Source organism: Trichechus manatus, unplaced genomic scaffold (genome assembly GCF_000243295.1).
Source record: "Trichechus manatus latirostris isolate Lorelei unplaced genomic scaffold, TriManLat1.0 scaffold00212, whole genome shotgun sequence".
Classification (NCBI taxonomy): Eukaryota; Metazoa; Chordata; class Mammalia; order Sirenia; family Trichechidae; genus Trichechus; species Trichechus manatus.
In genome coordinates this window covers 787,650-809,588 of record NW_004444148.1, presented here as the reverse complement: position 1 = coordinate 809,588, position 21,939 = coordinate 787,650, and the positions used below count along the sequence as shown (strand labels likewise).

At 40.0% G+C, this 21,939-nt stretch overlaps 1 protein-coding gene across 1 annotated transcript in view; it reads left to right on the top strand.

Annotated features, from left to right (window-relative positions):
• The first annotated feature begins 16,461 nt into the window (after positions 1–16,461).
• Positions 16,462–21,939, top strand: part of PLCXD3 (phosphatidylinositol specific phospholipase C X domain containing 3) — a 200,763-nt gene continuing 195,285 nt past the window's right edge. Inside the window, exon 1 of the mRNA XM_004388438.2 lies at positions 16,462–16,564. Coding sequence (XP_004388495.1) covers positions 16,462–16,564 — 103 coding nt within the window. The remainder of the gene's footprint in view (positions 16,565–21,939) is intronic.

The following is a 21,939-nucleotide window of genomic DNA, read 5'->3' as shown; positions in this document are numbered from 1 at the left end:
AATCATACTGAAGGTTATAGCCTTTGATTTTTATCAGTAAGTGCTTCAAGTCCTCTTCACTTTCAGCAAGCAAGGTTGTGTCATCTGCATATTGAAGGTTGTTAATGAGACTTTCTGATGCCACATTCTTCTTCATATAGTACAGCTTCCCGCAATATTTGCTCAGCATATAGATTGAATAAGTATGGTGAAAGGATACAACACATAGAACCTTTCCTGATTTTAAACCATGCATTATCCTCTTGTTCTGTTTGAACCGCTGCCTCTTGGTTTATATACATGTTTCTCACGAGCACAATTAAGTGTTCTGGAATTCCTATTCTTTGAAATGTTATCCATAACTTGTTATGATCCACACAGTTGATTCATCTGACGTCAGCAATGATATCCCTTATTCCACATCCTCTGCTGAATCTGGCTTGAATTTCTGGCAGTTCTTTGTTGATGGAGTTGCAACCACTTTTCAGTTATCATCAGCAAACTCTTAAGTGTGATATTAATGATATTGTTTTATAATCTCCATATTCTTTTGGATCACATTTCTTTGGGATGGGCATGTTTTAATTATCTAGTGCTGCTATAATAGAATGACTTGGCTTTAAACAAAGAAAAATTTTTTCTCTCACATTTAGGAGGCTAGAAGTCCAAATTCAGGGTGCCAGCTCCAGGGGAAGTTTCTTTTCCTATGCTGATTCTGGGGGAAGGCCCTTGTTGTCAGTCTTCCCCGGTCTAGGAGCTTCTCAGTGCAGTGACCCCAGGTTCAAAGGACACACCCCCTTCCTGATTCTTCATTTTTAGAGGTAGGAGGTTCCCATACTCTCTGCTCGATCCTCTTTTTTTATATCTCAAGAGATTTACTCAAAATACAACATAATCCTGTAGATTCCGTTCTGCCTCAATAACATAACTGCCTCTAATTCTGCCTCTCTGACATCATAGAGGATAGGACTTACAACATACAGCCTAATCACATCAGATCACAAAATGGTAGGCAACCACACAATACTGGAAATCATGGCCTAGCTAAATTGATACACATTGTTGGGAGACATAATTCTGTCCATAACAGGGCACAAATACGGACCTCTTCTGGTTGGTTAGCCTGGAAGATGTCTTCCAATTTATTTGGCATAGATGAGTGAGCACCTCCAGTGTCGTATACGTTTGTTGAAACATCTCAGTTGGTATTCTATCAATTCCTGAAGCTTTGATTTTTGCCAGTGCCTTCGGTGTAGCTTGGATTTCTTCCTTCAACACTCTTGGTTCTTGATCATATGCTACATCCTGAAATGGTGGAACATTGACCAATTCTTTTCGGTACGGTGACTTTGTGTGTTCCTTTCATCTTCTTTTGATGCTTCTTGCATCATTCAATATTTTGCCCATAAGACCAAAAAAAAAAAACAAAAAACAAAACTTGTTGCCGCTGAGTTGATTCCAACTCACAGCAATCCTATTTTACCCGTAGAACCATTCAATATTGCAACTCGAGGCTTGAATTTTTTCTTCAGTTCTTTCAGCTTGAGAAATGCCAAGCCTAGTCTTCCCTTTAAGTTTTCTATCTCCAGGTCTTTGTAGATTTCATTATCATAGTTTACTTTGTCTTCTTGGTCACTCTTTGAAATCTTCTGTTCAGGTCTTTTACTTCATCATTTCTTCCTTTTGCTTTGGCAGCTCTATGTTTCAGAGCAAGTTTCAGAGTCTTTTCTGACATCCCTTTTGGTGTTTTCTTTCATTCCTGTCTTTTTAATGACCTCTTGCTTTCTTCATGTATGATGTCCTTGATTTCATTCCACAACTTGAATGGTCTTCAGTCATTAGTGTTCAGTCTGTCAAATCTATTTTTGAGATGGTTTCTAAATTCAGGTGTGATATTCTCCAAGTCACATTTTGGCTCTCGTGGACTTGTTCTAATTTTCTTCAGCTTCAACTTGAACTTGCATATGATCAACTGATGGTCTGTTCCTCAGTTAACCCCTGGCCTTGTTCTGACTGATGATATTGAGCTTTTCCATCGTCTTTTTCCACAGATGTAGTCTATTTGATTCCTGTGTATTCCATCTGGCGAGGTCCATGTGTATAGTCGCCGTATACGTTGGTGAAAAAAGTATTTGCAATGAAGAAGTCATTGGTCTTGCAAAATTCTGTCATGTGATCTCTGGCATAGTTTCTATCACCAAAGGCATATTTTCCAACTACCAGTCTTTCTTCTTTGTTTCCAATTTTTGCATTCTAATCACCAGTAATTATCAATGCATCCCGATTGCGTATTCGATCAATTTCAGACTGCACAAGCTGGTAAAAATCTTCAATTTCTCAATCTTTGGCCTTAGTGATTGGTGCGTAAATTTGAATAATAGTTGTATTAACTGGTCTTCCTTGTAGGCATACAGATATTATCCTATCACTGACAGTGTTGTACTTCAGAATCAATCTTAAAATGTTCTTTTTTATGATGAATATGATGCCATTACTCTTCAATTTGTCAATCTCACCATAGTAGACCATATGATTTTGTGATTCAAAATGGCCAATACTAGTCCATTGCAGCTCACTAATGCCTAGGATATTGATCTTTAAGCATTCAATTTCAGTTTTGACAACTTCCAATTTTCCTAGATTCATACTTCATACATTCCATGTTCCAGTTAGTAATGGATGTTTGCAGCTATTTCTTCTCATTCTGAGTCTTGCCACATCAGCAAATGACGGTACTGAAAGCTTTACTCCAGCCATGTCATTAAGGTTAACTCTACTTTGAGGAGGCGGCTCTTCCACTGTCGTATTTTGAGTGCCATCCAATGTTAAGGGGCTCATCTTCTGGCCCTATACCAGACAGTGTTCCGCCTCTATTCATAAAGTTTTCAGTGGCCATCTGTTTTCAGAATTAGATTGCCATGTCCTTCTTCCTATTCTGTCTTAGTCTGGAAGCTCCGATGAAACCTGTCCACCATGGGTGACCCTGAAGCATTTTAAATCCTGGTGGAATAGCTTCCAGCATCACAGCAACACACAAGCCACCACAGTATGACAAACTGACAGATGAGTTGTGGACAACCTGACAGGCAAGGGAAATTACTAGACAAATATATTAAGGGGTATAGAAGGGCTATGACTGTAGAAGTAGGATTTAGGAATACCTAGTACATTGTCAAAAGAAGCACGTGAAACATGGCTACGGTAAGTGAAATGGGGAATTAATTTTGGTCGACACATATTTAAACATTGTGACCTTTGTGTTTCTCTGGTGATTCAACTGAAAGTCCACACCTAGAAAGCGGGCCTTAGACACTGATAGTTTAATACATCTTAATCTCCATGTGAGGATATAATATAGTGTGTTGCTTATCCTAGTGCCTATGGTGCATTGAAGGAGCCCTGGTGGCACAGTGGTTAAAGTGCTCAGATGGTAACTGAAAGGTTGGTATTTCGAACCCACCAGCTACTCCATGGGAGAAAGATGTGGCATTCTGCTCCCATAAAGATTACATTCTTGGAAACCCTACGGAAAAGCTCTACTCTGTTCTATAGGGTCACCATATGGTTGCTATGAGTTGGAATCGACTCGACTGCAGTGGGTTTATGGTGCAGTGTAAGGATTTAGTAAGTGCTACCTTATATTATTGGTGGGCCTGTCTTCTTCCCTGGCAGTGATTTTCAGATGATACATAGCAGTGAGTCTGGGTCACTAAGTGAAATGTGGCTGATTAATTTCTCTTTTAATTATTATGTCAGATATAGGTATGTTTCTGACACTATTTAACAATATTTAAAACTATTTTTAAAATGTTATTTTCATGAGCTTTTGGCCTAATGTATGTCCCTAGGGATTAAACAAAAATATACTACTTGGGTCTAATTTCTGTTGAAATGATGTATACTGCCAATACCTGAATGAAAAAGAGAAAAAAATTCAGGCCTTACTGATATAGGCAAGGCATATAAATAATTGAATGAATTACCCCATTTTCATCTGTGTGTTTTGTTAGAGGTGGCTTTAGACAGTATCTACACAACAGAACGTGAAGTGAAGGGGAACAAGCTAATTACTGTTGTCAAATAAACAAGAGTCTCCGTCCCATCCATTGCTGTTGAGTCAATTCCTACTCATAGTGACCCTATAGGACAGAGTAGAACTGCCCCACAGGATTTCCAAGACTGTAATCTTTACCGAAGCAGACTACCATGTCTTTCTCCCCCAACTGACTAGTGGGTTTGAACCGCCACTGGCATTGCTAGGGAGATGTGAGAGGTGCGGACTGCACTGGGTGACACGGTCAGAGGTGGTGATCGCAAAATGACAGTCTATAAATTTTTTGTGCAAAGTTTCTGCAGAAATTTATTAGTTTTCTCTAAAAATATTCCTGTAGTTAGATGTAACAACAAAAACATTTTTTCTTAAGCCCAGCTTACATGTATCAATATACCTACCAGCCTAAAACTCTATGCTAATTTACTTTTTGAACTTTCTAATGCCCTCCAGTCATAGCTGTCATTATTATGCAATTACAATGACTCTTCGAATCACATGGTTTCATCTGTATATGGTACAAGCACACACTGCTGTTTTCATTGCTGCCAGTGTTTTCATAGTCACTGATTTTGTCAGATTTTCTGATGTTTTAGCTACAATATTGTGGTAATTAGTATTTGTGAACCTACAGCAATAACTTTTTTGAGAATGAAGTAATAATTAAAGGGAAAGAAGGAGCAATATATGGGAATTACAATTTACGAATTACATTAGTATCAAAAAAGTACTGAGGATTCTGTATGGTCTGATTTGGGAAGAGGTCCATGAAGGGTGACACTATGAGTTACTGCACTGGGTGACACCAACCCTAGTGACGCCATTGCGAACTACCAGCCTTTCCGTTAGCAACCAAGTGCTTAACCACTGCACCACCAGAGCTCCTTAAACAAGAGTCAAGAGGTACCAAATCTGGTAATTTGATCCAATTTAACCAGTCAAGTTTTCTACAATAATTGTATTAACTGAATAATTGCTAACTTTCTGTTTTTTGTTTTTTTTTTGAGTGTGTTGCAAAAAAAAAAAAAAAGAGTTGCCATTGAGTTTTTCCAACTCATGGTGATCCCATGTCAGTCAGAGTAGAAATGTGCTCCATAGGGCTTTCAATGGCTGATTTTTTGGAAATAGATTGCCAGGACTTTCTTCTGGGTATCTTTGAGTGGACTTGAAACTTTAACCTTTCAGTTAGCTGGTGAGCATGTTAACCATTTGTACTACCCAGGAAATCCAAAGGAATAGTAAAAAAAAAAAGAGTTTATCATTTATTTCATAATCATTCTAGTTCACCCTTTACCATATTTTTCCTATAAATTGTGGGATTTTTTTTTTTTTCTCTCCATGGCTTCCATTACTTTTATTCCTTGATGGTTTCTCCATTTCTTCTTCTCCATTGCTTGTAGCATAGATGATGTGGGTATCTGTATATATTAATTTTAAAATGGTTAATAGTTATCAGTGACAGATACTTAAAATTATTCTTTGTTACTCTGAAAGCAATATCATGAAAGTGATCTATAACCATTGGCTCATATTACTAATTAGCTGATGTACCAATACTTGCTTTACACAAAATCTGTCCACATAATTTTTAAATTGTTTATAATACATTTTAATTGCTCATGTAGCCATTAACTTTAGCAAATATCCTACCATCAAATCACATCATTAAACATACTGCACGTGGAAATGTGCTTCCTTCACGTTGCCTTTTTATTTTTTCCAACAGCTATTTAGTATAATTTATTTTAAAATGTTTTCCGACTAGGTAAAGATCTCCCAGCCCCTTTTACAGCCATTGTAATGAACTGCAGTCAATTCCAACCCACTCTTTTCTAACACTGAATTTACCAAACCCTGTGACTCTTAGGGATAAGCCCAGAACCACATCTCAGCCTTTTCAATGCCTGTGAAAGAAAACAAGAGCTGAATGAATAATCATAATAGTAGATGTACTCTTTTTAAATCTCACTAATCAAAGTTAATTATGAGATATAATGAGTAATATCTTTGTGGAAAATTATACCAACAATTGTCATGTATGAAGAAATCAAGTTTTATAATTACACAAAGCATATGATAATGCTGGATTGTAATTTTTTTGCTATAAATTATTTTAAATAGAAAATAACTTCCTTGTCATCAGCCAGTGCATACTGGAACATTCTTCTTCAGTTGCTTAACAGCCTGCAGGTGGTCATATTACTAAGCCATAACTTTAAGTATTGTATTTTTGAAGTTCCATGAAAAATAAAGATTAGTTTTGTGACCCTTTGTGTCTGCAAACCAGCATTATTCATTTTGAGAAGTGTGCCATTTTCGGTGCCTTGACCACATGGGTTTTCTGCCAAATCATTAATGTGGAGTTCTGCTTACTAATTTTTCTATTTTAGGGAGGTAGCTCCATAACTTCCTCATGCCACAAGGATGTTTGGGGGAGGGTGTCGCCTTTTATGTTTTCTTGTCTTTCCTGTTAGCCTCCATGATGCTTAATGTTGAACTGAAACACAAATTGGAGTCACTCAACCAGCGAAATAAGCCATCTAGGCATTTGTAGTCTCCTTCTGGACCTTTCTGTCAGTTGCTATGTGACTTATGATGGGCTTTGGAATGCATCTCTTCTCGGTCCAAAATTGTCTTTGCTGGGGCTGGGGAAGCTGCTTCTGAGCCACCTTGTTTTAATGATAATTTGTTCTTATTGATGTAGTCTAAATTTTATAACACTTTCTGCAGTGTGTGTAAAGGCAAGTTTATTTACAAGCTCTTTACATAAACTTTTAAAAGATATTTTGATTCCATATATAGTAATTCAGCACTCAATACACCAAAAACCGAAACTTGTTGCTGTTGAGTTGATTCCGACTCACAGCAACGCTATAGGACAGAACAGAACTGCCCCATTTGGTTTCCAAGGAGCAGCTGGTGGATTCAAACTGCTGACCTTTTGGTAAACAGCCAAGCTCTTAAGCACTGTGCCACCAGGGCTCCGGTGGCTCTGCACTCAATACAAGTATTGGGAAATTATTAGGTAGAATGTATTCTTATATCTTAGAAGTATGTGACTTCTCCATAACTGTAAATAGGGTATTTTCACGTTTTACAGAGACACAAGCAAAGGGGTTCTTAGTAGTTACTTAAATGTTATTTTCAAGCTGTTTGCAATAATTAAATTATATTCTTTCATTTCACTTGGATCCACAATCAACATCCATGGAAGCAGCAGTCAAGAAATCAAAGGGCACATTGTATTGGGCAAATCTGCTATAAAAGACCTCTTTAAAGTGTTAAAAAAGCAAAGATGTCACTTTGAAGACTAAAGTGCGCTTGACCCAGCCATAGTGTTTTCAATCACATCATATGCATGTGAAAGCTGAACAATGAATAAGGAAGCCCAGAGAAGAATTGATGCCAGTGAATTGTGGTGTTGGTGAAGAACATTGAGTATACCGTGGATTGCCAAAAAAGAAACAAATCTGTCTCGGTAGAAGTACTGCCAGAATGCTCCTTAGAAGCAAGGATGGCAAGATTTTGTCTCATGTACTTTGGACATGTTATCAGGAGGGACCAGTCCGTAGAGAAGGATATTATGGTTGGTAAAGTAGAAAATCAGTGAAAAAGAGGAAGACACTCAATAAGATGGATTGACACAGTGGCTGCAACAATGGGCTCAAGCATAACAACAATTGTGAGAATGGTGCAGGACAGGGCAGTTTTTCGTCTTTTGGACACAGGATCGCTATGAGTCTGAACCAACTCGATGGCACCTAACAACTATATGAGAAAGTGAAAGAAATATTATTCCCTACGTAGATGGGGTCACCATGAGTCAGAATCAATTCAACAATTATCAACAGCAACAAGAATGCAAATGTGATACATAATAAAATAATTTAGCAGTCATATGAGTTACTTGATGTGTAGGGGACAAAATGAAGCCTAGGTCTTGAGGGTTGTTTTTTTTTTGTTGTTGTTTGGTGCGGGGGGAGGGCATGTACAATTTCTTATGCTTTGTTGCTTTTTTTTTTTTTTTTTTTTACACAAAAGGGACTGGCATTGTGAAACCTCAACATTTTAAAAGAGAAAGAGTTTAGATTATTCAAGATAAATGCAACAATGACAATGACACACATCAGGAAACATAAACCAAACACAATTCTGACTCATAGCAGCCCAACAGGACAGAGTAGAACTGCCCCATAGGGTTTCCAAGGCTGAAATCTTTATGGAAGCAGACTGCCATATCTTTCTCCTGCTGAGTGTCGACCTTTTGGTTTGCAGCAAAGCACCTAACCACTGTGCCACCAGGGGAAATTCCAACAGCACAAGCCCATAGCAATTATACAACCAGAGTGTGTGTGGTTACTTTGAATTTAGAGTGGTCTCTGTTTGTAAATTTTTAATTGTACTTTTTGCAGTTTGTGTGGTTACTTTGAATTTAAGGGGATCTCTAAAGTTTAATATTACTTTTTTTGCAGATTTCGTATACATACATACAATAAGAGAGAATTTTAAACTTCATGTTTATATTCTACGTTACAAATAGATTAAGCCAGAAAAAACTCAGTCACTTTAGTGAAATGATCATTGGTAATGTTTTTATCCTGAATTAAGTGATTGCTTGATTCATTTAAGTAGTCAACAAGTTAATATGTTAAAATATTTATAGAAGTTATTATATCTGGAATTTACTTAAAAATAATCCAGTTAGGAAGGGAAGTATGTAAAAATAAATCAATGAGGTGATAATTATTGAAGTTTCATGATGGATATGTGGAGATTTATTAACTATTCTCTCCACTTTTGTGTTTGAAATTTTTCATAATAAAATGTTTTAAAAGACAAGTCAAAAGTCAGTTGTGGCTGTCAACCAAAAAAATCGTTAGGAATTTGCTCCCAGAACAGAACTGCCACAGACTTACAACAGCAGGCATGACAGTCACATGTCTAGAACAAATTATTAATCTCTTTGTGTTTAGCACTAGAGTTGTGGACAGCTACTCAGAGCTTCTGTAGCTTATGATTTCGCTGCAAGGTCCCTCAAGTTTATGCATTTTCTTAAAAAATGCAAGAGCTGGACAGTTGTATTATATTTTTATTTGCTTTGAAAATATAAATAATACACCTATAATTTTCTTCATGGAATGAAGAAAAGATTAAATGCAGTCCTCTTTGACATTTTTAAATTGTTTATATGTTGAAAACAAAAGGAAAAAAAATCTAGACTTAGGAATTTGGGGTTACATCAAGTTGTAAGGAAAGGTTTAATACTTGAAGGAAGATGACCGTCCAAACTTTAAAGCAAACTTTTATTAAATAATACTAGACTGACAGCCATAAAAATGAATAAACACAAATAGTCACTGTCTCCACTTCTTTGTTTCCCATGTTGTGCATTTTTCAGAGCTCCGCATATAGCCAGACACCTGTCCTGCCTCTTACACTCTGCCCAGATTTCTGACACACTCTTCTACAGACTGTTCTGCTGTTCTAGAACTTGGGCTAGTCTGAGAGCTCATTATCTGATTTTTCCTCTCAGAATCTCTTTCTCTAAGGTGTTATTGGCGTCCCACACCATGACCTGTGCCTGTCAGACAGCTGTAGATATAGATGATTGCCTTTGGGATTTGCAAGAAGACGCTGGAAAGAAATGCAAATTGGGTGAGTTACCCTGCAGTGGGGATTATCTTTGCTTCAGTGTAGTTTGGGGACTGTTTGAGAATAGCAGAAAGATACAAAGTGTTTTGCAGGGACATACTTGGGTAAGAACACCCATGATTTTGCACACACAGGCATATAATTTACTTTAGTGCATCAAATTGTTCTCACCATTAAGTGTAAGTGGAAACCTCATTGATGAGGAGTACATGTCAGCATTATGGAAATATGAAAAATGGTCGTCAGTTACAGCTATCATTGACAAATCTACTAGATTAGGACTTTTGGAATCCCAGATAAATTAGAATGGGCTGTGTCCTTCTAGTTGAGAAAGATAAAAGTAGCTCTAACATCTAAGAGCTGGCCTGGTACTATCAGCTTGGCCTTGGTGTTGCTACAAGCTGACCTGATACTCACAACCAGGCAGAACATCTTCACAACACCAGGTTACTCTGTGACTATGATGAATATAAAAGTAATGCAACCCCTCTGTAATCATGTCTGAAAAGAGACAACACATGAATATTGTCCCAGTGACAAAAATGACCAAACATCCCCCTACTCTGGCTAATATGAGTAACTGCTTCTTCTTTACCCATTACAGTTTAACTTCAGTCTAGTCTTACTTCCTTCTAGATAAGATTTGTCAAGATACTCAATCATACCCCCACTTCCTAACAGCATATAAATAAGAGTAAAGCTCTGTTTCTTTATATGCTCCTCCAAATCACCTAATGCAAGCCCAAATCCTATAACTCCTTTCTAATACTTTCTTACTGGTCTTTCCCAAGATTCCCCCATGATATGATATGCATTCTCCCTCACTAAGCAGGTAAAAAACAAAATTTGCTCAATTTGAGGTGTGTTCCTGGTAGTCATTGACTGGAGGGTAAACAATTACAAAATGATTACAATGGGAACTTTATGATGGATGAAACAAACACTGTCCTTCTATCCGACAGGGTCATTGGCCCTAAGACTTTGTCGGTGATGAGTAGAATAGTTCCAGGATTGTGTTGATTCTGTATAAGAACAAAAAGCAGTATCTCTCCTTTCCAGGTCTACCGCCACCCCCACCAAATCCCATTTTCTGAAAAATCAATTTTTTTTTTTTATAGTAATGAGCCCTGTACATCATGTTATCTCCAAGTGTCACTACTTATTTTACCAGGATAGCAACAGGAATGGGAAGGATTAGGGGAAACAGCATAGAGAGGAAAAATGATTATGAATCAATTGTTCTTTCAAAAAATATTTTCAATGTTAAGTTATAAATTTTTGGTGCTTTGCTACTTATTGAAGTCCTAAAAATTAGGAATTCTAAAGGTGGGCTTGTGACATTGAGATGAGAAATACAGCCAAGTCATTTATTTATTCATTCAAGTGTTAAACTATCATTTGCCACTTTCTGCCTGGAAGATAAACTCAGTGAGGTCAGGGACTCGCTACTTTATCTTCTCTCTCTAGGTAAGAGCTTGGCACATAATAACTATGTGAAAATATGATTGACACTCAATAAATATTTATGAAACAAGTGAGTAAGTGAATGAATAGATTGAGCATTTATTGTGTCTTAGGCATCATGAAGGGCATTATAGAGTGTCAACACCATCCCTGTCCACATGGAGCTTTAAAACTAGCTAGGGAATTAGAAACACTACAAGATTATATAAACAAACTGCAGTGGCTATGGATGTTGTTGTTGTTGTTTGGTACCACTGAGTAAATTCTGACTCATAGTGACCCTATGTACAACAGAACTTAACACTGCCCGATCCTGTGCCATCCCCATGATTCTTGTTACGCTTGAGCCCATTGTTGCAGCCACTGTGTCAATTCATCTTGTTGAGGGTCTTCCTCTATTTTTGCTGATCCTATACTTTACCAAGCACGATCTCCTTCTCCAGGGCCTGCTCCCTCATGATAACACGTGCAAAGTACGTGAGACGAAGTCTTGCCATCCTCGTTTCTATGGAGCATTCTGGCTGTACTTCTTCCAAGAGAGATGTATTTGTTCTTTTGGCAGTCCATGTTATATTCAGTATTTTTCACCAACACCACAATTCAAAACCATCAATTCTTCTTTGGTCTTCCTTATTCATTGTCCAGCTTTCACATGCATATGAGGTGATTGAAAACACCATGGCTTGGGTCAGGCGCACTTTAGTCCTCAAATGGACATCTTTGTTTTTTAACACTTTAAAGAGGTCTTTTGCAGCAGATTTACCCAGTGCAATGTGTCCTTTGATTTCTTGACTGCTGCTTCCATGGGTGTTGACTGTGGATGCAAGTAAAATGAAATCCTTGACAACTTCAGTCTTTCCTCCGTTTATCATGATGTTGCTTATGGGTCCAGTTGTGATGATTTTTTTTTTTTCTTCATGATGAGGTGTAATCCATACTGAAGGCTGTGGTCTTTGATCTTCATCAGTAAGTGCTTCAGGTCCTCTTTACTTTCACCAGGAAAGGTTGTGTCATCTGCATAATGCAGGTTGTTAATGAGTCTTCCTCCAGTCCTGATGCCCTGTTCTTCTTCATACAGCACAGCTCTCAGATTATTTGCTCAGTATACAGATTAAATAAGTATGGTGAAAGAATACAACCCTGACACACACCTTTCCTGACTTTAAACTACGCACTATCCCCTTGTTTTGTTCGAATGACTGCCTCTTGATCTATGTACAGGTTTCTCATGAGCACAATTAAGTGTTCTGGAATTCCCATTCTTTGCAATGTTATACATAATTTGCTATGATCCATACAATCAAACGCCTTTGCATAGTCAATAAAACACAGGTAAACATCTTTCTGGTATTCTCTGTTTTCAGCCAGGATCCATCCGACATCAGCAATGACATCCCTTGTTCTATGTCCTGAATCCGGCTTGAATTTCTGGAAGTTCCCTGTCAATATACTGCTGAAATTGCTTTTGAATGATCTCCAGCAAAATTTTACTTGTGTCTGATATTAACGATATTGTTTGATAATTTCCACATTTGGTTGGATCACCTTTCTTTGGAATATGCATAAATATGGATCTCTTCCAGTCAGTTGGCCAGGTAGCTGTCTTCCATATTTCTTGGCCTAGACAAGTGAGGACTTCCAGCACTGCATCTGTTTGTTGAAACATCTCAATTGTCTTCAGTGCAGCCTGCATTTCTTCCTTAGGTACAGTAGGTTCTTGATCATATGCTACCTCCTGAAATGATTGAATGTTGACCAATTCTTTTTGGTGTAGTGACTCTGTGTATTCCTTCCATCTTCTTTTGATGCTTCCTGCGTTGTTTAATATTTTTGCTGTAGAATCCTTCAATATTGCAACTTGAAGTTTGAGTTTTTTCTTCTGCTTTTTGAGCTTGATTAATGCCAAGTGTGTTCTTAAGTTTTGACTTTCTAACTCCAGGTCTTTGTACTTGTCGTTATAAGATTTTACTTTGTCTTCTCAAGCTGCCCTTTGAAATCTTCTGTTTAGCTGTTTTACTTTATCATTTCTTCCTTTAGCTTTAGCCACTCAATGTTCAAGGGCAAGTTTCAGAGTCTCTTCTGTCATTCATTTGGTCTTTTCTTTCTTTCTTGTCTTTTTAATGATGTCTTGCTTACTTCACGTATGATGTGTCCTTGATGTCATTCCCCAACACGTCATTAGTGTTCTGTGCATCAAATCTATTCTTGAGATGGTCTCTAAATTCAGGTGGGAGATACTCAAGGTTGTACTTTGGCTCTCATGGACTTTTTCTAATTTTCTTCAGCTTCAACTTGAACTTGCCTGTGGGCAATTGATAGTCTGTTCTGCAGCTGACCTCTGGCCTTGCTCTGACTGATATAATTGGGCTTTTCCATCATCTCTTTCCACAGACGTAGTCAATTTGATTCCTTCTTTTTTCTGTCTGGTGAGGTCCACATGTATAGTCACTATATTGTTACAAAAAGGTATTTGCAATAAAGAAGTTGTTGGTCTTGCAAAATTCTATCATGCAATCTCTGGCATCGTTTCCATCACCAAGGCCATATTTTCCAACTACTGTGACTTCCTCTGTTTCCAACTTTTGCATTCCAAGCACCAGTAATTATCAATGCATTTTGATTGTATGATTGACCAATTTCAGACTGCAGAAGTCGGTAAAAATCTTCAATTTCTTCAACCACAGCCTTAGTGTTGGTATGTAAATTTGAATAATAGTCATAAAATTGTCTCCAATATTGATTAAAAGGCAGGGAATGGAATTAAGAACCATCAATTTTCAGTCCTGTCTTTTCTTTTGGGTTGCACACAGAGAAATGTAATGTTTTTTGCTAAACCAGTAGAAAGAATATCCTGAAATTCAAAGCAGATAAATTGGAGAAGGAATTGTTTGGTTGCTTTACCAATAGGTTCAGTGTAGTATTCTTTAAAGGGAGAAATTTCCTCCAGATTTAAGGTAGATTCACTTTTAAGAAATCCTTTGTAATTTTTCAGGAACACATGAGCTCAACACACTTGAACAATGCATGGTTTTTTTTTTTGTGATCATTGTATTAAAAATATTCCCAAGATTCAACAAGTATTTCATCCTCTTGAACATGAATAGCTTATAAGAATAGGAAAGGGAGGGGGGGAAGGGAGACAGAGAGCGCCACACATCTTGATATCTTAATAGAACTCACATGTTGTAGATGCTTTACTATTTGTAAAGCATTTTCATGTACACTGTGTCCTGAAAGCTTCACCACAAATCTCTGAGTTATTATTACCAATTTATAACGAAGATAACTGAGGCTGACAGAGACTAGGTGACTCATTCAAACTACTGAGAGACAAAGCAGCTGACTCCCAGGTCTGAGCTCTCCTGCTTGCCCTGCAATGATGCCCCCAGAGCATCAACATTAACCAGAAAGGTGGTGTTTGTAGCTCTTTTGACCAAGAATCCTATAACAAGCTACATCCTCACCCGAATCAAAAGGATATTTGGGTTCTACTGAATATTAGCATGAATATTAAGAGTTACTTTGGGAAAGATTGTCAGTACGTCTCTTTCTCATCGTTAAAGATAATCCTGTCATATTCTCTTGAAGCTGTGAATTGATTTGATGGGGGAGTAGAACGTTTGGTTAAAAGGTTGAGGCATTATCTGTTTTCCATAATGCTCCCCATTTAAGAGCAACAGTCTTTGCATTCAGCATCCTTGTGTAAGATAATCCAGGCTTCAGTTGTTGTTTTTTAATGTTAAGTGGTTTTACTAAAATAAATGATTATTCCCATATTCCACAGTGCCGTCTTCTACCTTGATTTTCATTTCAATAACCTAGCAGCATTTACTTTATGAAAAGAAGGATTTACTCACCACTGGATGAAGGAACCAAAAAACAAAACAACCAAACCATTTGCCGTCCAGTGGATTCCAACTCATGATGACCCTGTGTGTGTCCGAATAGAACTGGGCTCCACAGGGTTTTTAATAGATGTGATTTTTTTGGAAGTAGATCAATAGGACTTTCTTTCGAGGTGCCTGTGGATGGACTTGAACCTCCAAACTTTCTAGCAGCTGAGAGTTTAGCCATTTGTGTCACTCAAAGAACAAAGTTATCTTAATTGCATCTACATTCCCTAGGTTGCAAAGATCCAGCACACTTTGAGCCCATCACTGGTACATTCCCAATTATGCTACCACTCGTCTCATCACCTTTGTAAGAATTGATTTCTCTCCTCTTTCTCATCTGAGAGCAGGTAGACCAAGACAGCGTTTTGGAGGCTCAAAGAGTAATTTCTCTTGAGAGAGGCACATCTCCCTAGCCTGCCAAGGAGTGAAAATTCAGACAATCACATGGATCGTTTTGAATGGGGCCAAATAAATTCCACCAAATGCTACCGGCAATGATGACATGTCACTGGGGGATGTGGTGATTTTTTTTTTCTACCATCAGGCTTGATCCTTGTCCTGAGTGTGATAAAAATGACAGCAAGGGGACATAGGCAGCTTTTGCCATAGAAATAACAGAGTTTTCATGATTGGGGCAATGAAGGGACTGAAGTGCTTCCTTACCTGAAATGTCTGGAGAAGAATACCAGGGATTAAGTAAAAACCATCTACAATATATTCCCTTTTGCTGACCCCACACTTGTCAATTACTCCAAAGATTAGACAAAGTAGTGAATAAAGACCACCATTTTGTCATAAGCAAGACTGTGGGCTGAGACTGAGGAAAGGTATAACCTGTTGTAGGTTAGAAAAAGGAAGGCTTCTTGGTAGGTAGGAATGGTAAATCCTAAATGCCGGCATAACATTCGGCTTCCAGGAGGTGTTAGCATCCCAAAGTCTACTAGAATTCGGGGTTCAACCACAAGACTGTCTTTTATACAAGCAGGACCAGGAAGTCACATCAACGGGCCAAGCAAGAACTCGGGCAAAGCAGCTGGGTGGAGCAAGTTTTTTTTTTTTTTTTTTTTTAATAAAAGAATAATAATACAAAGCCAAGGAAAGCTGAAGAATGGCAAGGAAAGGCAGAGATGCCAAGGACGGCTAAGAGGGGAGGAGGGAGTCAGGGAGGGAGGGAAGAGAGGAGAGAGCTCAGTGCGGACGTCAGGAACAAAAGCTCCAGCGGAGTCTGGCGGAGGCACTCAGGGAGCATGGGGTGTTTTGAATAATTATTAAAATTAGCATGTGTCTGCGCCATCCTGTGGGTGTGGCGCAGAGCGGAGTGTAAACTCTAGCGGGGCTGGAGCAAACACTGGATTAGCGGCAGCAGCCTGCCAGCCAGCCCGAAGAGTGCAGGGACCAGCGCGCGGCAAGCCAACAGGCACGATGGCCTCGTCTCAAGGGAAGCAGGAGCTGAAATTCGCCGACTGGATGGCAACTCTGCCGGAGAGCATCCACAGCATCCCCCTCACCAATTTAGCCATCCCAGGTAGGCGCGCGGAGGCTGCCGGCGGGGCGCTGGGCTGGCTCGCTCTCCACCTGCCCCGCCCTGCCTTCTCTGCTGCTAAGTGGGAACTTGTCACGGCGCCCGCAGGAGGGAAACTCGTCTCCGGGGTGGGTCTCTGGCCAGGCAAGCGCGTGCCTCCAGCTTCCCGGTGTTTGCCCCATCTCTAGGGACCCTGGCACTGGGCGTCAAGGTGACTGCTTTCCTCCTTCCCTGCTTTGGAGGCAGGATGTATGCGCAGGGCTAGGGCATGCGAGAGGTTCGGCTCCTGGCTGGTGCCTCGTGCCCCCTCCCACGATTTTCCCCGCAGATTTTGGGGATGCAGGGCGATTTCTGGGTCTGTGGGGTGACTCTGCGCGGTGAGCTCAGGCTGGTGTCCTGGGGGCTCGTCTCCGGCAAGTGGACCCCGGACTCCATCCCTGACAAGGAATTGAGCGGATTTGGTAGATTTCTCGGTGGGAACCAACTCGAGTCATTAATATTCGTCCCCAGTCTCCTTTAAAGAGACAAAGCGCTTCCCTAAGAGTGATGAAAGTTCAGGGACTGGCGGCGGCGTGATCACTGCCCTTGACAGCGAGCGGAAGGGGGCGCGGGGCGGAAGGCAGCGCTTCCTGGTCTGCCTGGCCCAGGAGGGCCTGACCAAGTGGCCACTGGCCGGAGCCCAGCCCCAGTGCGAGGTAGCAACGAGTAGCGTCCGGGTCTGGGAAGCAAGCCCTTGCGAACGGAGTGTTAGCTCTTCGGGACAGAAGCCAGACAGGGGAACCAGCGTGAACAGCGGCAGAGCGGTGGGATTAAGAGGCAAAGGGTAGGGAAAGGTGATTGCGCCAGTGTCCAGACAGCCTACAGGGAAGGAAACCTGGACTAAGAGAGGAAGAGAAAGAGGGTTCAAGAGACTTCAGCATGGAGCACACGACTTGGACCAAAGGACTGGGCAGGTTTCTGGGGCAGGAGCGCTCAATGGCCTCTAGCTCAGGTGTCCTGGAGGGAGGGTCGTTTCAGGGCAGCCTACAACAGTGACAGCTGGCGACACAGCCATACCTTGCTACCAATTTGGCTGTGCGCTTGGGCTGAGGGAACAGACACCTGATCCTTCCAGGACCAGGTTGGAGGGCAAATTACTGGTTGATAGCCAGCCCTTTACCCCTAGCTGAGTCTGGTTATCAAGTTCAGCCTCCTGGTCTGATTCTTCTTGATCTACCCCATCCAGCACCCCCTCTCAGTCACCAGGGAAAACATAATAAAGAAACAAGCAAGATCTCAAGAGGCTCCAGCCAGCAGCGCTGGACTTGATCAGTTACTCAAATCAGTGGTGGTTAGTCAATTAGTCGCTTGGCAGCAATGGCAGGCACAGGCTGCCTTCTGAGCACCAACCCTAGGAGGATTTGTTTCCTTTTGCCCTTCTTCAAGGGGTAGAGTCCCAAGCGCCCCAGGTTTTCCAAGGAAAAGAACAGCCCAGCTTCTCCACTCTGCACTTGCTCTGCTACCTGGGTGAGCCTGGGAATTGCTCTTTTGAAGGAGACAGAAAGTACACAAGTTTGTTGGCAAAACTGGACTCTCACTTCTGTAGGTGTTCCCATCCTCTATTCCTCATTCACTTGTATTTGATTTTTAGACAGCTACTTTCACATGGTATCATCTGAGCATTTGTATACACATAGAAGGTAAGAAGGGTAAAGACTGTGTTGCAAGCCTTCTGGTAGGTGACTGACTCTCCAGGGACACAGAGCATTCAGAAAGCCTAAATTCACATAGCTAGTTCTGAGATGGATGCCATGTCTGAGTTGACCTTACATTTCTATAACATGTCACCATTTTTTTTTATTGTGGTAAATATATATGTAACAAATCGTTTGTTTTTCCAACATTCTTCACGTATGCAATTCAGTGACCTTAGTTATATATATCATGTTGTTCAACCATTACCATTACCCATTCCCAAGTTTTCCCATCACTCTTAACAGAGGTCAGTGTCCCCTAAGCAGTGAGTCGCCTCTTTCCCCTCCTTCCACCTACCAATGGTAACCATGAATAAACTTTGGTCCCTATACACTTGCTTATCCTAGATATTTCAAGTAAGTAGACTTCACTTTTAAAGCCTTGCTATGTACACTGGCTTATGGCTCAGATAATCCTTCCAAAAATCCTGTGAAGCAGCCAGTGCTGATATGATTATCTCCAATTTACCGCTGAAAAAACTGAGCCTCAGTGAAGGCAAATGCCCTTCAATTCAGTGATCTGACCCCTAAACCAGACCTTAGCGAAGATCTCCTAGGAATTTTGGAGCAAAAGGCTTTGGGGTTCGTATATGGATGATTCAGCAGCAACTAGTACTAACCAGTGTGACAGGCCAAGGAACTAGGCATTAGCAAGAGCAGGACAACTTTCCTTTTCTCCCCATGGATTTGCTATTGACCAGGACCTCTTGTTTCCAAACTGAATATAAGAGGCCAGCAACTTTGATATTCTGGTAGTCTTAGAGTAGAGATATAAAGATGAAGACATTGAGACACCATGGGAATTTTCACTGCCTTCCTAACCTCTCTCAGTATTATACACAAAGTTGATCTCCTGCGAAGACTCCCCTCCTCACCCCCAACACCTCTGAGTTAAAAAAAAAAACAAAAAACATATTTCACCAAACACACCACTCCTAAATTTTCTCATGAGTCTATCAAATAGGTTTGGTAGATCCATACATATAAAGCTGGGGTTGAAAATGTCTTCTTTGGTACTTTTCTGCATTACTCAACATTGAGAATTTTTGGAGGAAAAACAGTCAAACTTCGATAGTCAGAGAAGACTAATTAGAGACTATTAAACACTAATGGAATAATTGCCTTAAAATCATGCTAATAGCTTCCTGGCTGCTACATGTTTACTTGGCCAGTTGCTACAGCTTGAATTAAGTAATTATCTCCACCATTTAAAACCACTCCTGGTGCACCACACAAGTGTTTCTGTCCAAGGGGAACTGCTGCTCAGTCATTCTCAAAGCCTCAGGTTTTCTTATATTTCCTCAGGTGAAGCAACTGGAGAGTGAAGAGATGCCTCATTATGAGGCCACCCACTTGGGGTAGCTGACCCAGATAACTCAGGGCTAGGAGAAAGAACAGTCTGCAGGTATACAGTATCTCCTACCATCTATGCAGTTCTGGCGTCTCTAAATAGTTCTTAAGTGTCTGTAACCTGAATGCTTTCAGAACCACATTGCTCTGTGGCTGCTTTGCATTTAAATGGCCTCACGATTTGATATTGACCGGGCTGAGAAATTAAGTTAATCATTGGTATTAGTTGTTTTATTTTCAATTTATTTTTCAAAGAAATGACACTGGCAGAACACATTGACAGTTACTGTGATGTCAGTCTCGTTTATCATTTCTTCCTCTCTCTGATGGCACCAAACTAAGTTTTCCTTCACACAGGGGTGGATTAACCAGTAAGCAAGGTACGCACAGGCTTATTTGTGCTTATTTACTAATCTGGGTGAACAATTTCACATTTTTTCACATCAAAGATTCTACTTGTAAGTATGGCTGGCATCTGTCTCTCTCCCAACCCCACAGCACCTTCCTGCAGAATCAAAGCCTCTTTTCAAATTTACAATCCCTGACAGGGGCTGATTACCCAGTAAGCAAGTTACACATAGGTTTACTTGTATTTGTTTACTAATCTGTAGTGAACAGTTTCACGTTTTTCACCACAGCTCAGATAATCCTTCCAAAAATCCTGTGAAGCAGCCAATGCTGGTATGATTATTTCCAATTTACAGATGAAAAAGCTGAGCCTCACTGAAGGCAAATGCCCTTCAGTTCAGTGATCTGACCCCTGAAGGAGACCTTGTGGTGAAAAACATGTGAAATGTTCACTACAGATTAGTAAATACACACAAGTAAGCCTGTGTGTACCTTGCTTATTGGGTAATCTGCCCTTGCCTTCATGTATATTTAGCTAACAAGATCCTGGCCTTTGGATAATGAATAATGCTCTTTTTCACCACAGGCAGGTAAGACAGAATAAACAGAGATGAAAATTGGGAGACAGGGTGTACAATTTAGGTAAACGCTAGTCTGATGAATTTTCAGCATCTTTGAGGCAGAGTTCCAACTCTATAATCATGGCAGCTCCAGGATCGTTTTAAAGAGATCCATCATGGGATCAAGCAAGATGTTGTTTGACCTAGAAAATGTGTTATAATGTAAGGTGTTGTCAATCGGACTGTGTTCAAAATGTAAACGATCATGAAGGGTTTTCTGATGCATGATGAAAATCTTCACATACTGCAGTTGTTGTTGTTAGGTGCTGTCAAGTCAGTTGCAACTCATAGTGACCCTAGGTACAACAGAACAAATCACTGCCTGGTCTTGCGGCATCCTTACACTCATTGCTGTGCTTGAGACCATCGTTGCAGCTACTGTGTCAATCCATCTCATTAATGGTCTTCTTCTTTTTTACCAACCCTTTACTTTACCGGGCATGATGTCCTTCTCCAGGAACTGGTCCCTTCTGATAACATGTTCAAAATTCGTGGAGACAAACTCTCACCATCCTTGCTTCCAAGAAGCATTCTGGCTGTACTTCCTCCAGGACAGATTTGTTTGTTCTTCTAGCAGTCCATGGTGTTTTCATTATTCTTCACCAAAACCGTAATTCAAAGGCATCAATTCTTCTTCCATCTCCCTTACTAATTGTCCAGCTTCCACATGCATGGGAAGCAACTGACAATATCATGGCTTGTGTCAGGCATACGTTAGTCCTCAAAGTGACGTTTTTGCTTTTCAACACTTTAAAGAGGTCTTTTGCAGCAAATTTGCCCAATGCAATACGTCTTTTGATTTCTAAGTAAAATGAAATCCTTGACAACTTCGATATTTTCTCCATTTATCATGTTGTTGCTTATGGGTCCAATTGTGAGGATGTTTGTTTTCTTTATGTTGAGGTGTAATCCATACTGAAAGCTGTAGTCTTTGATCTTCATCAGTAAGTGCTTCAAGTCCTCTTCACTTTCAGCAAGCAAGATTGTATCATCTGAATATTGCAGGTTGTTAATGAGTCTTCCTCCAATCCTGATGCTGTGTTCTTCTTCAAATAGTCCAGCTTCTTGGATTATTTGATCAGTATACAGATTAAATAAGTATGGTAAAAGGATACAACCCTGATGCACACCTTTCCTGATTTCAAACCATACAGTATCTCCTTGTTCTGTTCGAACGACTGCCTCTTGGTCTGTGTACAGGTTCTTCATGAGCACAATTAAGTGTTCTGGAATTCTCATTCCTCCCAATGTTATCTATAATTAGTTATGATTCACACAGTTGAATGCCTTTGTATAGTTAATAAAACACAGGTAAACATTTTTCTGG